This window comes from Osmerus eperlanus, chromosome 7 (assembly GCF_963692335.1).
Source record: "Osmerus eperlanus chromosome 7, fOsmEpe2.1, whole genome shotgun sequence".
In the NCBI taxonomy this organism is placed as follows: Eukaryota; Metazoa; Chordata; class Actinopteri; order Osmeriformes; family Osmeridae; genus Osmerus; species Osmerus eperlanus.
Window position 1 is genome coordinate 8,168,913 of NC_085024.1, and position 14,257 is coordinate 8,183,169.

Below are 14,257 nucleotides of genomic sequence, written 5' to 3' on the forward strand. Positions count from 1 at the left end.
ACATTCCACAGGACCGAGAAGTAAGTGCATGTCCCTGAATCCCAGATGTAACATTAAGCCTGTTTCACACTCTATGGTAGCTACACCTACACACAGTGCACGTGGTGCGTACTTGCAATATGTTGGGAAAATACGCAGAAGGGTGTAGTCATTGTGATTGCCAGTTTGCATTGGCTATGCAAAAAGAGTCTAAATCATGCTTATGCCTCTACATTCTATTCCATCAAGATGAAATGGGTTGTGAAGTTATAAGCATGGTGAGAAAGCTATGTTAAGCTATCAATTTCCATACTGTTTATACCATAGCTTGTCGGATCTCCACAGATTCGCACAGGGCTATGAGCCCAGGGTTGATTTTAGGATATATCAATAGATCCCAACTGAGCAAAGCCTGAGACCAAAGCCCTCTTCCTCTCCATGACTCCCTGTCTGCTCAGTTTCTGAGGTTTTGAGAGCTCGCTCTCAAAGGACATGCCAAATGTCATCTTTCCCTGTCATACAGTGAGGAAAATAAGTATTTGAACACCCTGCTATTTTGCAAGTTCTCCCACTTAGAAATCATGGAGGGGTCTGAAATTGTCATCGTAGGTGCATGTCCACTGTGAGAGACATCATCAAAAAAAAAATCCAGTTTAGGTCTGGAGACTGGCTAGGCCACGCCAGAACCTTGATATGCTTCTTACGGAGCCACTCCTTGGTTATCCTGGCTGTGTGCTTCGGGTCATTGTCATGTTGGAAGACCCAGCCTCGACCCATCTTTAATGCTCTAACTGAGGGAAGGAGGTTGTTCCCCAAAATCTCGCAATACATGGCCCCGGTCATCCTCTCCTTAACCCTTGTGTTATCTTCGGGTCGTTCTGACCCATCAGTCATTGTGACCCACCGTCGTATTGCGACAACTTTACCGCATACAAAAACAAAGTGAAGCATTTTCTTTTAACCGTTGGGCTGTCTCAGACCCCCCACATTGCGAAGGTTAAAAGAAAATTATTTTTATTTGTTTTTGTATTGGGTAAAATTGGGTAAACACAACGATGGTTCGTTATGAACCTTTGGGTCATGTGACCCGAAGGCAGCACGAGGGTTAACCCTTGTGTTATCTTCGGGTCATTCTGACCCATCAGCCGTGTGACCCACCGTCGTATTGCGACAAATTTACCTCATACAAAAACAAAGTGAAGCATTTTCTTTTAACCGTTGGGCTGTCTCAGACCCCCCACATTGCAAAGGTTAAAAGAAAATTATTTTTATTAGTTTTTGTATTGGGTAAAACTGGGTAAACACAATGATGGTTCGTTATGAACCTTTGGGTCATGTGACCCGAAGGCAGCACAAGGGTTAATACAGTGCAGTTGCCCTGTCCCATGTGCAGAAAAACACCCCCAAAGCATGATGCTACCACCCCCATGCTTCACAGTAGGGATGGTGTTCTTGGGATGGTACTCATCATTCTTCTTCCTCCAAACACGTTTAGTGGAATTATGACCCCAAAGTTCTATTTTGGTCTCATCTGACCACATGACTTTCTCCCATGACTCCTCTGGATCATCCAAATGGTCATTGGCAAACTTAAGACGTGCCTGGACATGTGCTGGTTTAAGCAGGGGAACTTTCTGTGCCATGCATGATTTCAAACCATGACGTCTCAGTGTATTACCAACAGTAACCTTGGAAACTGTGGTCCCAGCTCTTTTCAGGTCATTGACCAGCTCCTCCCGTGTAGTTCTGGGCTGATTTCTCACCTTCCTTAGGATCATTGAAACCCCACGAGGTGAGATCTTGCATGGAGCCCCAGTCCGAGGGAGATTGACAGTCATGTTTAGCTTCTTCCATTTTCTAATGATTGCTCCAACAGTGGACCTTTTATCACCAAGCTGCTTGGCAATTTCCCCGTAGCCCTTTCCAGCCTTGTGGAGGTGTACAATTTTGTCTCTAGTGTCTTTGGACAGCTCTTTGGTCTTGGCCATGTTAGTAGTTGGATTCTTACTGATTGTATGGGGTGGACAGGTGGCTTTATGCAGCTAAAGACCTCAAACAGGTGCATCTAATTTAGGATAATAAATGTAGTGGAGGTGGACATTTTAAAGGCAGACTAACAGGTCTTTGAGGGTCAGAATTCTAGCTGATAGACAGGTGTTCAAATACTTATTTGCAGCTGTATCATACAAATAAATAGTTAAAAAATCATACATTGTGATTTCTGGATTTTTTTTTTAGATTATGTCTCTCACAGTGGACATGCACCTACGATGACAATTTCAGACCCCTCCATGATTTCTAAGTGGAAGAACTTGCAAAATAGCAGGGTGTTCAAATACTTATTTTCCTCACTGTATCTATTAACAGCTCTGTTGAGCTTTCAAGACATCGCTTCAGTAGGGGTCGATTGAGATGCAGAATGGGATGAAGAGTTGTAGATGTCTACCTGAATAGCTCCCAAGCCTGGGGGCATTACTGTCAACCCCGTCAAAAAAGTCCAACGAATCCCAATTGTGCTCTGTGGCGAAGGTTATGACCTGGATCTAAGGACATGGTAAAACAGATGAGCAAGAAAAGAGAATATTGCATGAAAACATTGAAACACCTTTCATTAATTATTAGACAACCTTTCGATTAAAGATGTATCCCTCCTGCCAAAGTGTTTCATCAAATGTAAAATGTTCGGAGGTTTCCAAGTGTTTTTTTCTCACTTGAATGCCGGTTCCCTCCGGCACAGAAATCTTCCAGGCGCAGTTCAGATGGTTGGCGTAGGGTTCTGGGTATCCTGGAGATAGTATGGTCCCCCTGCGAGCAGTCAGCACCCCTCCACAGGGGACTGCTCAACAGACACGAGTTCACACAAGGACGTGTGGGGAAAACCCACACACACACGTGGTGTGGCACATACGAGAAAAAGCAGAGGAAAGAGAGGATACCATTTAGACTTTAGCTAAACCTATGTATCAGATATATCAATAATTGAAATAATTAAATGCTAAAAATTAAGGTGAATGGGTTTTTAATAAATGCGTCTACAGTACTACAGTAATGTTTTATGTAAATGTACTAGTCCGTATAGCTATATGCATAAAAATATATTACCGTTTTTTGTGAGTGTGTGCACTAATAGACTATTTGAAAAGCAGACAAGTATGTTCGTGATTTGTTGAGATGAATTGTTACCGTCACCACCAGTTATGTAAGTCATCACTACTACTTGAGGTTTCCAGAAGTATTTTTTTGACAGAGAAGGAGGAGGGTTGAAAATGGCATTCAAAATCTTTTGTCCATTTTTCTCCCTTATAAGAATTGTGTTTTGTAAATGTCCCTCGAAAAAAAAAGTAGAAAAGGTACATTTCCTGAAGAAAATGTGTGTTTACTGAAAACAGTTGAAACTATTTAGTTTTGATAGCTTGAATAGAGATGAAGGTTTAAAATAGGTATGTGCCATAAACAGTGTGAAAGTATATTGTGAAAGTATGTAGGTGCGAAAAAGTGTTGAAAGTATTTAATGACATCACAATAGAAAAATATTTATTTATGCATTGCAATATTTTCTCACTGTTGAAAAAGGAGAAAAAAGAGTGATGACAAGAGTATCTTATTTAATTTAATCAATTTTAAAGCGTTACAAGTATTAAAGATTGAAAGATGGAGAAACAGAAAAAAAGTTGGAACAGTGTTTCTAGCTCTCTAGATAGAAAATTAGCAAAAATTAGGGATGCTCCGATCTGATCGGCGCCGATCCATATCGGCCGATATTCCCATTATCGGTTTTGATCGGCGTTCTCAAAACGGCCGATCAAACATGGCCGATCAGATGACATAAAATCTGCGAGAACTACTATCAGAGACGTTTCAATAAAACGTTAGATATGCATTTCAGGCCGCCAATGGTAAGAAATTATTCTTTAACCTTTAGATGCGTGAGTTCTAAATATTTTCGACGCTTCCACCAGAGTTTGTTTTCCAAAACGGAAGCTAGCTAGCTTTAGTTATCTTCCGTTACCTAGCAACCTAGCATTATACTCGTAGCAATGCTACTACCTGCTAGTGTGACTTGTTAGCCTCTAATTGTACATTTTGAAGCCATACTATAGCGTTTGTCATAGTTTTTGCCTATCGGAAAATAGTCGGTTGGAATTTTCAGAATCGCACATGTGCGACGTTACTCTGTGAGACCCGCATTCGAACGAAAACAGTCACGGACAGCCACTGCTTTTTGGAAGGCCAATAAAGACCTCTTTCCTGCTCTCGCACAAGTAGCACAAGTCTTCCTCTCCGCACCTTGTACAAGTGTAGATAGCGAGCGACTTTTCAGCACAGCAGGACATATTTTAGATGAGAAGAGGAACAGGTTGACTCCTAAAAATGCTGATATGCTTATATTTATCAAGGCAAATCTTCCAGTGATGCTGCTTAATCAGAAGTAAGGTTTGAATACTCTAGTATGCCCCCTCTCCGAGTGAGTGAGTGCGTGCGTGAAGTGAGTGAAGTGAGAGAGTGAGTAAAGGATGTGAGAGTGAGTGAGTGAGACACTATACAGATAGATATACATGTTTTGTTTTTTTTTGTTTAATTGCTGACTTCCTGTGCACCTTTTATCTTTATTCTGTCTGTTATCTCCTCCTAAATGCAGACAAATTGACATGAAACTGAATGACTTGAAACATATTGGATATTTGTCTATAGCCTGTTTATGTTGCAGTTAAGTTTGTATTATTTTTCCACAGGAAAGCTACTGTATAAGCTCCAAGTTCTCTTGAGATCCTCTAGAGTGGAATGTTGCACATGTGATTCTATTGTTGTGATTTTTATTTAAAGATTTATATCATTATTTTAATATTTATTATTATTTACATATTTTATAGTAAGCGAGAGAGCTTCTACACTGGAATGTTGCACGTTCCCTGCAATAGAACGGATGGTTGTCAATTCCTGATACTCTCTTGTCTCGTAATTTAAATACTTAAAATACAATACCAATGTTGTTAAGAATAATTAATTTCATAAATAATGCTACACAATAAATATAATGCTTCAATTGACACCGTTATCGGTGATCGGTATTATCGGATCGGCAGATACTGATTTCAGTGATCGGCACCAAAAAACCTGAACGGAGCGTCTCTAGAAAAAATAGTGATGAAGAGTATATTGCATAACAGTTATCAATACCATAGCAGATACAAGTATGTCAGCAATAACTTTGGAAAGGTGTTTTTTTGGTTAAACAGAGTGAAAAGTGATTAGGTGAGAAGAAATTCTGTCACAACAGCAAAATATTTTTCAGCCTCAAAATTTGACGCAAACATTCTGAATCATTGGAACCCTATTCATTTCTTTGCTTTCAGCAAACACACTAATAATAATAATAAGTATGCAGAATAACAGTAGTGTCTTTGCTTTCAGCAAACACACAAAAAAATCTTCCCAGAGGAGAGCTTGGTTAAATGTGTCCTTTCAAATGAAGGGTCCTACTCTTTTGTTGTTGGAGTGTCTGCCACATATCTAATGACCATGGAAGCTGCCAATAAATCAAGCCCTTGTAAGTGTTAAACAGATCAAGGACATATCAAGGACACCTTGTCCTTGTCTGGTATCTGTAAACAACAATAATTTAGCCAAGAGGCTGTCCTGATGTTTAAAACATCCACAGAGCTTTCAACGCTTCATAATACACAATCTACAGATGTCTAGCACACAGTGAGAGTGCTATTTACAATGCAGAGGCTCAGATATATCAAATTATTCAAGCAATCCAGTTCACTGCAATTTTAAACTCATCAATATTTCACAGGTGATTTCCACACTCCCACATGTGTTCAGAGGATCACACACAGGGAAACTTCATCTTGGCTCCACCTCAGGCTCTTCAGCCAGGTATAATGCAAATCACAGTTTTCGCTACACTTCCTTCTATAGCTCCATTAATCCCTTCATCTGGGCCCCGATGAAGAGGCCTCTGGGCCCAGTGTCCTAAAAAGTATCATCTGGATTCTGAAATCCCATGTTTTGCTCTCCAGGATCAAGTAATAAATCTTACTTTTGTGCTGGTTTTTCAAAGCAGAAAAAGGCTAAATGTCCAATAGTCCAATAATAACATTTAAGAACTTTCAAAGTTCGTCTTCGGTTGTGGAGGGACAAGCTTTTTGAAGCTCTCCTTTTAAGAGAATGCTTGGCTGGACCTGATGTTAGTTCCCTCCAGGATCACAATGACTCGTATTGAGAGACTTGTTGCTCTTGTTGGTTAGTTGTAACGGTTTCAAATTCTTGTACTCGCTGTGAAATATTTTTACTGTTGATTGTTTTTTCTACAGGTACACTCTTGCACTCTTGTGGGGAGTTTCATGTTGTTCAATTGTAACTTGTTTAACTGCATGCTCTTATGGTTCTTCCCTTTGGCACTTATTTGGTTTTCCACAATGTATGCTTCATGTTTTGGCTGCTCGCAATGTTTGGGGCTATCTTGTTGTTATGATCAGTGACCTATGCTCTTTTGTAAAGCTCTCTCTTGGAAGTCGCTTTGGATAAAAGCGTCTGCTAAATGCATAAATGTAAATGTAAGAGGCCGATCTCAAGTCTGGCTTTGGTTTGCGGAAGTTTGGAAAGAGTGATTTGTTCCTCTGCCAGACAAATCTGTACTTCTGCTCTTTCATATAAATAAATGTATATGTACTACATGATACAAATATGGTTTTATTTTACCAATTTCAAGTTTTATAAACATTTGTTTCTGAAATCCACCATGAATCCAACCCTTCTGTTGGGATCAGATTGATCTAGATTTTTTTTTTATCAAAGGTATCCCAGTCCTACTAAAACGTTTTGAACAACACATATTAAAGGTTTGATCCAGATCTAAACCAAGACTGGATTATGTGATCTAATCCAATTTCAGGATCCCTTTTTTATTTTGAACAACCCATTTTTAAAATTTGATCCAATCCAACAGCCAAAATTCGATCAGATCACTTCTGAACAACTGGCCACTGTCTTTACAACAACCATTGCTTTTTTCTTCATCACTTGGCACATGTAACAGGTTTGAAAAGTACATCACTAAATATCGAGGCAATGATTGAGTGAAGTGTACGGAAACCACCAACGATCACTTTGCATGGAAAGTTACAGGGTCAAAATAGCCATTATCACACTTTGGGTTGCTATGCCTACAGGACATGGTGAAGTGTGTGGAATGTATAGTGGGCTATAGTGCCCTACATGGTAATTTGAGTGAAGGAAGCCAATGCTGATCTGCATCAGGCCCTCTCCCTGTTTACCTTCACGACAAGCACATTTTCAATGAAATTACTGTAACTTATACCATGGTCTGGGTGAATACTCGATTCTGATTGGCTGCAGGGGTGTCCATTATCGGGTGATAACGGACACCTACTGCGTCATTGCAGCAAAACTGTCTTTTCACCGCTCTAAATTATTCCGCTGGCTACATAGTATATGAGCCTGTAAAAGTGTCTGAAATAAGTAACCATAACAACGGGGACGGAGTCAAAGCCTAAATTTACAATTTTGAAAGACTTTAACAAGCTAACTTGTATTTACAACAATGAGTGACTTGAATATTTATTTTAACCTATTTGAAAAATGTTACTTTTCTGAATGTAGTGTGTCAGTGTCACCTTAACCGCTCATCTCACATCCCATTCACTATTCACCTCGCTAGTCAATCTAGTTACTGCAGACAGGCTGCAGCCAACACGACAGTAGCAGCAACTCTACACATGGCCGGTTATTTTATTCTTAAAAATCTTGATTTTATTTGGGTACAATGACATGGCTCGATAGCTGGCTAGTCTTGTTGTTAAACATACTGTAAAATTATAATTACTGTTTGGAGAATATGTCAACTTTGATGCGGTCATCTCACATCCATTTTCGATTCAACTCGCTCCACAGGTTGCGGCCGTACTGTAGCCTAGTACTAGTATATGGCCGATACCTTGTTCGTGAAAATCGAATATTGATTTTGGGAGAGTGACATGGCTGGTTAGCTAGCAAATCTTCTTGTCAAACATACTGTAAAATTATATTTACTGTTTGTCAACCGTACACAATTTTATTGCCTTTTAATCTTGCTAGCAATAACATTAGCTTTCGGGCTAATAGCTCATCCAAAGGAAAGCCGGTGTTGGTTCTATGAGTTGAGCGGACTAGAAATATCAGAGTTGGCTAACATTAAAAAACGTTAGATTTTCTTTTGCAAAACGCATGAAAACATTAATTTATGTTTGGAAAAAAAATTGTTGGCAAGTGACCATGGTATAAGCGGGATAATGCCGGACGGGGAGGACGGTTGCCTCCGCTGCGCGTCGGACGGTTCACGCGTCCGCATCGTCCATTATCAGGTGATATTGGACACCTCGTCGGGCATTATCCCTTACTTAATGACTTAAACACCCAAGACCTGGAAGTGAATGTTATTGGTCAGGCATGATTAGAGACCATGACTGTCAAACAGGTGGATTTGTTGACTTGAATTAAGGTGTAGGGAGAAGGCTTACATTTATTTTCTACAGCAACAGAGCTTTTTTTTTTTTGCAAACCCAGAACTATAAAGCCTTATAAGGGTAATGAGGTTCATCAAGTGGTTTTTCCAAGACTTTTACCAAAGAGACCAAACAAACCCTCTGGGAACTTTTCATTGCTACAGCAAATAGTGCTGAAAACTACACACTTCACCAGGTTTGATTCTGTCTGGGCTTTTTGCTCAGTTGAGGATATTCAAATGTATTGTGTTCATTCAAGTGAGCATAATCAAATCAAGACATAGTAGAATGTTTTACTAGTGTTGCTAAACAATAAAGTACAATTTGAAAGCGTTTAGGAATTGTTTAGTCAACTGAATTGACTGTTGTGGTCAATTCAGTTGGTGTGAATTGAACAGCGAGAAAGAGAGGAGACAGAGAGAGAGAGACAGAGAGAGAAAGAGAGTGAGTGAAAGAAAAAACATTTTAAGCAGGTTCAGCATCAGAGGCATCTGCCATTAAAAAGGTTGGAATAATTTAGCATTTTGTTTTAGAGTTGAGAGTTTAAAGTTGCCATAAAACTATATCCATTATTCTAGATGACTGAACAGCCTGTGGAGGGATGATCAGCAGGCTTCTATCCAGCAGATAAAACCATTGTGCTTCAAACACCACTTACAGAATTCCCTATGCCATAAGTGAGTGGCTGTGGACCTCGAAACCACTTGTTCACACGAGAACCCTTTATTATACAACACTGGCTAAAGTTGTTTGCCCTTCCATCTTAGTCACACAGAACACAGTCTATCGAATTGTGTGTCCCCCTAGGTATACAGTACATGTATGCCTGTGAGTGTCCCTGTCTGTGCTTGGATTTGTGTGCGCAAGTATATCTACTTGTGAAGATGTTCGCTTACCAACACAGGTGGGTACAGTGCCGTTCCACTGTGCGAGCATGTTGGGAACTGCCTCACAGCGGATGGCACTGTCGCCATGCAGAGTGTAACCTGGGTTGCACTCAAACAGCACCAGCGTGCCTATACTGAAGTCATTCCCCACACGCTTTCCAAAACGGGGCTCGGGGACAGAGCTGCACTGGGATGCACTGGTCCTGGGGACAGCTGGGGGTATGGAAGAAGCATGACCAGATGGATGTGAGGTTACTACACCCAGGACACACACTCAGCACCAGTCTCCCACACATTATGTGACACATACTGTACAAGGCTGTCCCTCAGCCTACAGAATGTATTTCAGGCCTGACCACTGATCTATACATGGGTCATCAACACAATATTGGCTACAATAAGAACAAATAATGAAAAATATGAAATAATATCTATGAGAAGATAATAAGGCAATAGCTGTTCTACTGACTGTTGTTAATATAAGCACAGGAAATTCTTGAGAATACGGAATACATACACACAGATTGAAGATACAAAAATAGTGTGATGATCAGTCATTCTTTTGTCCGTTGCAAAACAAAATTGTTCCTGGCCCCGAGCTGGACCGGTCAGCCCACACAGTCAATAGAACTGAGCTGAGAGCACTTTTCAAAAAGGGATTGACAAATGTGCTTCTAAGATTGTAGGAGCTCTCCCCAAACCAGCTAATGCACTCTGTGCAAGGATATTCTGCACACAAAAAGGGTGCCTTTTAAACAAAGATATTTGAAAGCATGCGTTAGAATGGAACTTACCTTGGTAGACAAAGTGAAATCCCTTGGCAGTCTCTGTACCCACAGTGGTGAATTTGATGGTGATTTTGTTGCCAGAACTCAAAGGCAATGTTTCTCCTGACAGGAGAAAATGTAATTTAGCCCTGTGCATGTGCTCTTTTATAATCACAGTGTCACATTTGTAGCACTTCATCGTAATTGTAACACTTTAAATAAATGGTGTACTAGAATAGGTTTACAGGCGTTTTTGTTTATTATTCTTTATCATGTCAGTAAAATAAAATTGCAGCCTTCCACCTGAGTGAAATCCAGAGATGGAGGAGAGCAGGGGTGGTTCTAGGGACTGCCTATCGTATATCTCCACAACATCAGTGGGTAACGTCTGGAAAACCACAAACTGGCCAAAAAGCACTGCAGAAGGATATAGTGAAAAGCATTACTGGTCAGTACAAAATATGCTGTAATTACTGTGTAGGCTTTGTCAATTTTCAACAAGTGTGGCCAGAGGAAGCCAGAAAGGAGTTCAGCACTGTGCCCAAACTCAGCAGGTAAACCCTCATGCACACCTGAGAGCGATTCCTGGGGAGTTCAAAAGGGCTGGGACGGCAGCCACATGGGAGACGAAGTATGAGAGAGACACTAACTTCTGCAAGTGTTTGCCCCCACAGGCAGCGAGGCGGAGGACTGGACCTGGACTGAAGCACCTAGCCGGTACTTCCCCAACTGGTGAGAACCAGGTCGCAAACCCCGCCAGCAGACGCGAAAGCGGCTCTCAACGAAGAGCTCTTTTTGTTTTGTTTGTGCCTTAGTTCTTTGAATAAACGCCCTTAGGGATCACCCTTCCTCAACGTCTGCATGGTCTCCTCTGCTTTGTCACACAAGGATAGATAATAAATCCATCAGATCTACATAAAATAAATCATCCATCTATTTCCAATAATAATGGCAGTCAATATTTAATAGTTTATTCAACCTTTATGTTATATTCTTCGCCATAATAATGTATTTAAGAAATATGACTATTTTGGGAGTCAGAAGAAATACCAGGTCTAATCTCACCTTCTGGTGCACAGGCATCATCTGATAGCTAAACACTCTTTGACCTAGGTGATGAAGATGGTTGAAAACCAGAGGCGGGAGTTCAGTCTGAGAAGGCCAGACAGGTACCATCCTCCCCCTCTGACAGAAAAGTTAATATGTATAACTTCCGAAACACATGAGGCCAGTGATCCCACTTCCCACTCTCCCCGCATTTTATACTGTTGTCAACACATGCGAATAAAATGGGTATTGGAGTGACTGATAATAAATTGCTGGAACAGAAAGCTTTGGCACATAAACTGTATATGTTCTGTATATGTTTAGTGTTTTGCACCTCCCTGCCACAGTAAATTCCGTGTTTGTATAACATACATGGCGAATAAACCGAATTCTGATTCTGAAACAACCACTCATGTGTGCTATTAATAAGACGAGATGGAGGTAAGAAAGAGAGAGAGAAGTGAGAGGGACACTGCTAATGAAGCTGCCACCAGTTTAGCCCAGAGCCACAGAATTAGCTAAATGCCTGCAGGTGAGAGACTAGGACATCTAAAATATGTTACAGGCAGTCATAACAACATAATAAATGCTGGAGGTAAGAAAAATTGCAACATATGTTTGACCTTATGGCTATGAATAATTCAGATAAACCTGTCATCTTTGCGACAATATGGAGTTTTCTGGCCCTCCCCAGTAGTGAATAACAGGAGCTAGCCTGCGTGTGTGTTCCAGATATAAAACTTTTGAGAGGGTACACAATACAATTTCTTCATTTTTTAATAAAGGTGACTCACTCGCTCTTCGTTGTGTGTAGAGGGAAACATATTGAATATCAGCAGCAGAGAAGAATGACATCCAGGAGGCGTTAACTAAGCCTACACACGGTACAGTATGGCTGGGGCTGAGGCCTGTCTCCTCAAGGGAAAACTCAGCGTAACAATATTAACATAAATAACAGAACCGGGCTTTGCAGAGATAAGCTTGCACCTCCCACTTCAGCTCATTCCTCTCTCTAATCTAAAGCCATTCATGCATTAACCCATTCTGCCTCTGCACCGTGATCACATCCAGCTATTAAGTCAATAAATCATTGTAAACTTGCTACCTAATTTATGTGACGGGATGATGAATCTTTTGTACTGTGTGGCTGTGCTAATGTATGCGGACATTATCGGAGTGATATTACTGGGTTGTATTACTATATTAGTGTAATCTGTATTCGTCTGGAATTTTAGTCCAGAGATAATTACTGGTGATGGTAATAGCAAGAGATCATAATTGCATTTTTTTTTTTAACAGTTTTTTTGCGTTTTCATTTGGTAAATGATGTGACTTGTGTCTTGTTTTTGTGGTCTGTGGTCAAGATACTCATCTTTTAATGCACCCTGGGTCATTTTAATTAATCACGTTTCAAAGCAATCAAATCTGTCTCACACCGCAGTTCCAGTGAAATCACTTACGGAAAGCTCAGGAATCATAAAACAACCAAAGTCACATAACATTTTTTCATGAACCATCATCACAGTAAAATTGCATCTGTCTTTTGGCCTGCACTTTGGCATGACCTACTGTCTATTAGCAGTAGTGTATTTAGGCATAGGCAACATGGGAAGCCACCCAGGGCGGCATCTTCCCATCACTTTTCTATTCCTCATTTGCACGTCACGTCAATAATGTCACCGTGTGTGACAGTGGGTCAATGCACCGGGTCGGAGTGGGCGCACTGATTCTTTGGGAGCTAGGCAGGCTGACTGCAGGTTGGCCTCAGGTCTCCCTACTGGAAGCCCGAGGTAGGGGGAACCGTCAAATAGCGCACCTCTAACCTTGTACAGTAATGCAATTGGTAAAATTATGGGGGTGGTTCGCTCAGGGAGCCAGCCACACAAGCTAAAACCGCCACTGTCTAGGCACTATATAGTGAGAAGTTCTGTGATGGAGAGAACAAATGATAAAGCTAGGACAAACGTCTGATATGTTTGTGATGGAGTTTAAGTATGAGAAGAATTGTGACAGACATCGTTTACACTTTTTACACGTTTACAGACATCCCAACCTGCAGAGACTCATTTCCAGGAGGGGGCTTCACCCCCCGGGCGCAATCCGAATGCATGATATACCCCCTCAACCATCACGTACACTGCCCCCCCCGGGACGCAATCAGGACGCGCGATATGCACCTGTTTCGACCATTAATGACCATTGCACAGTCTCGCGCTTGCTCTAAATTCAAAATCCCCAAATTCCGGGAGATTGTATAGCATTTGCGGGCGTCCGGGAGCCGCTATGCGGGATGTCGGGAAATGCGGGAGACTCCCGGAACTTCCGGGAGACTTGGGATGTCTGCGTTTACACTGATTCTTCAGCTACTGTCTTTTAGGGATGCAGAGAAATTTCTGGCGACTAAAAGTTTGGCCAAAAATAGCATTTTCGATTTTTGGCCGAAATAAAAAAAGTCTGAAATATATGAGCCAAAAATATATTCTTCCCCTAAGTGCTCAGATTTCACTCGTTCAATCTAGCCATTATCATGGATCTAAGTAAAGTTAGTTTCAGGTTGGATATTCGACAGATATTCCCCATTAGTTTTACTGATGTCTGTAACTAACCATTTGGGACCATCAATAAAGCAACAAGTTATTTTATTAAAATGTCTGTCTTTATCAATTACTCCTAAAACTCTCAAAACGGGTTATAGCTAACCCGGAGTCAGGTGGCTGAGCGGTGAGGGAATCGGGCTAGTAATCCGAAGGTTGCCAGTTCGATTCCCAGTCATGCCAACTGACGTTGTGTCCTTGGGCAAGGCACTTCACCCTACTTGCCTCGGGGGAATGTCCCTGTACTTACTGTAAGTCGCTCTGGATAAGAGCGTCTGCTAAATGACTAAATGTAATCTAAATGTAATGTAACCCAATACCAATGACACATGTTGCACACATGTTGGTTTGTACATTTTCACACACTTTTATCTAAATTGTTCTAACATTTTTATTTACATACAGTAGCTCCTTGGTCATGTGACCTACTAACCTAAAACAATTTTCAGACTATCGGTGAATTGTCCTTGCAC

At 41.0% G+C, this 14,257-nt stretch overlaps 1 protein-coding gene across 5 annotated transcripts in view; it reads right to left on the reverse strand.

Annotated features, from left to right (window-relative positions):
- LOC134022944 (CUB and sushi domain-containing protein 3-like) overlaps positions 1-14,257 on the reverse strand; it is a 403,505-nt gene that overhangs the window by 178,952 nt on the left and 210,296 nt on the right. For all 5 annotated transcript variants that reach the window (XR_009930720.1, XM_062464691.1, XM_062464690.1 and 2 more), the window contains 5 exons: positions 10,447-10,560; positions 10,171-10,266; positions 9,386-9,589; positions 2,691-2,815; positions 2,426-2,522 (listed from right to left, as the gene is read on the reverse strand). Coding sequence is in view for 4 of the 5 variants with exons in the window: in XM_062464691.1 (XP_062320675.1) it covers positions 2,426-2,522; positions 2,691-2,815; positions 9,386-9,589; positions 10,171-10,266; positions 10,447-10,560 (636 nt within the window). In the remaining variant the exon portion in view is untranslated. The remainder of the gene's footprint in view (positions 1-2,425; positions 2,523-2,690; positions 2,816-9,385; positions 9,590-10,170; positions 10,267-10,446; positions 10,561-14,257) is intronic.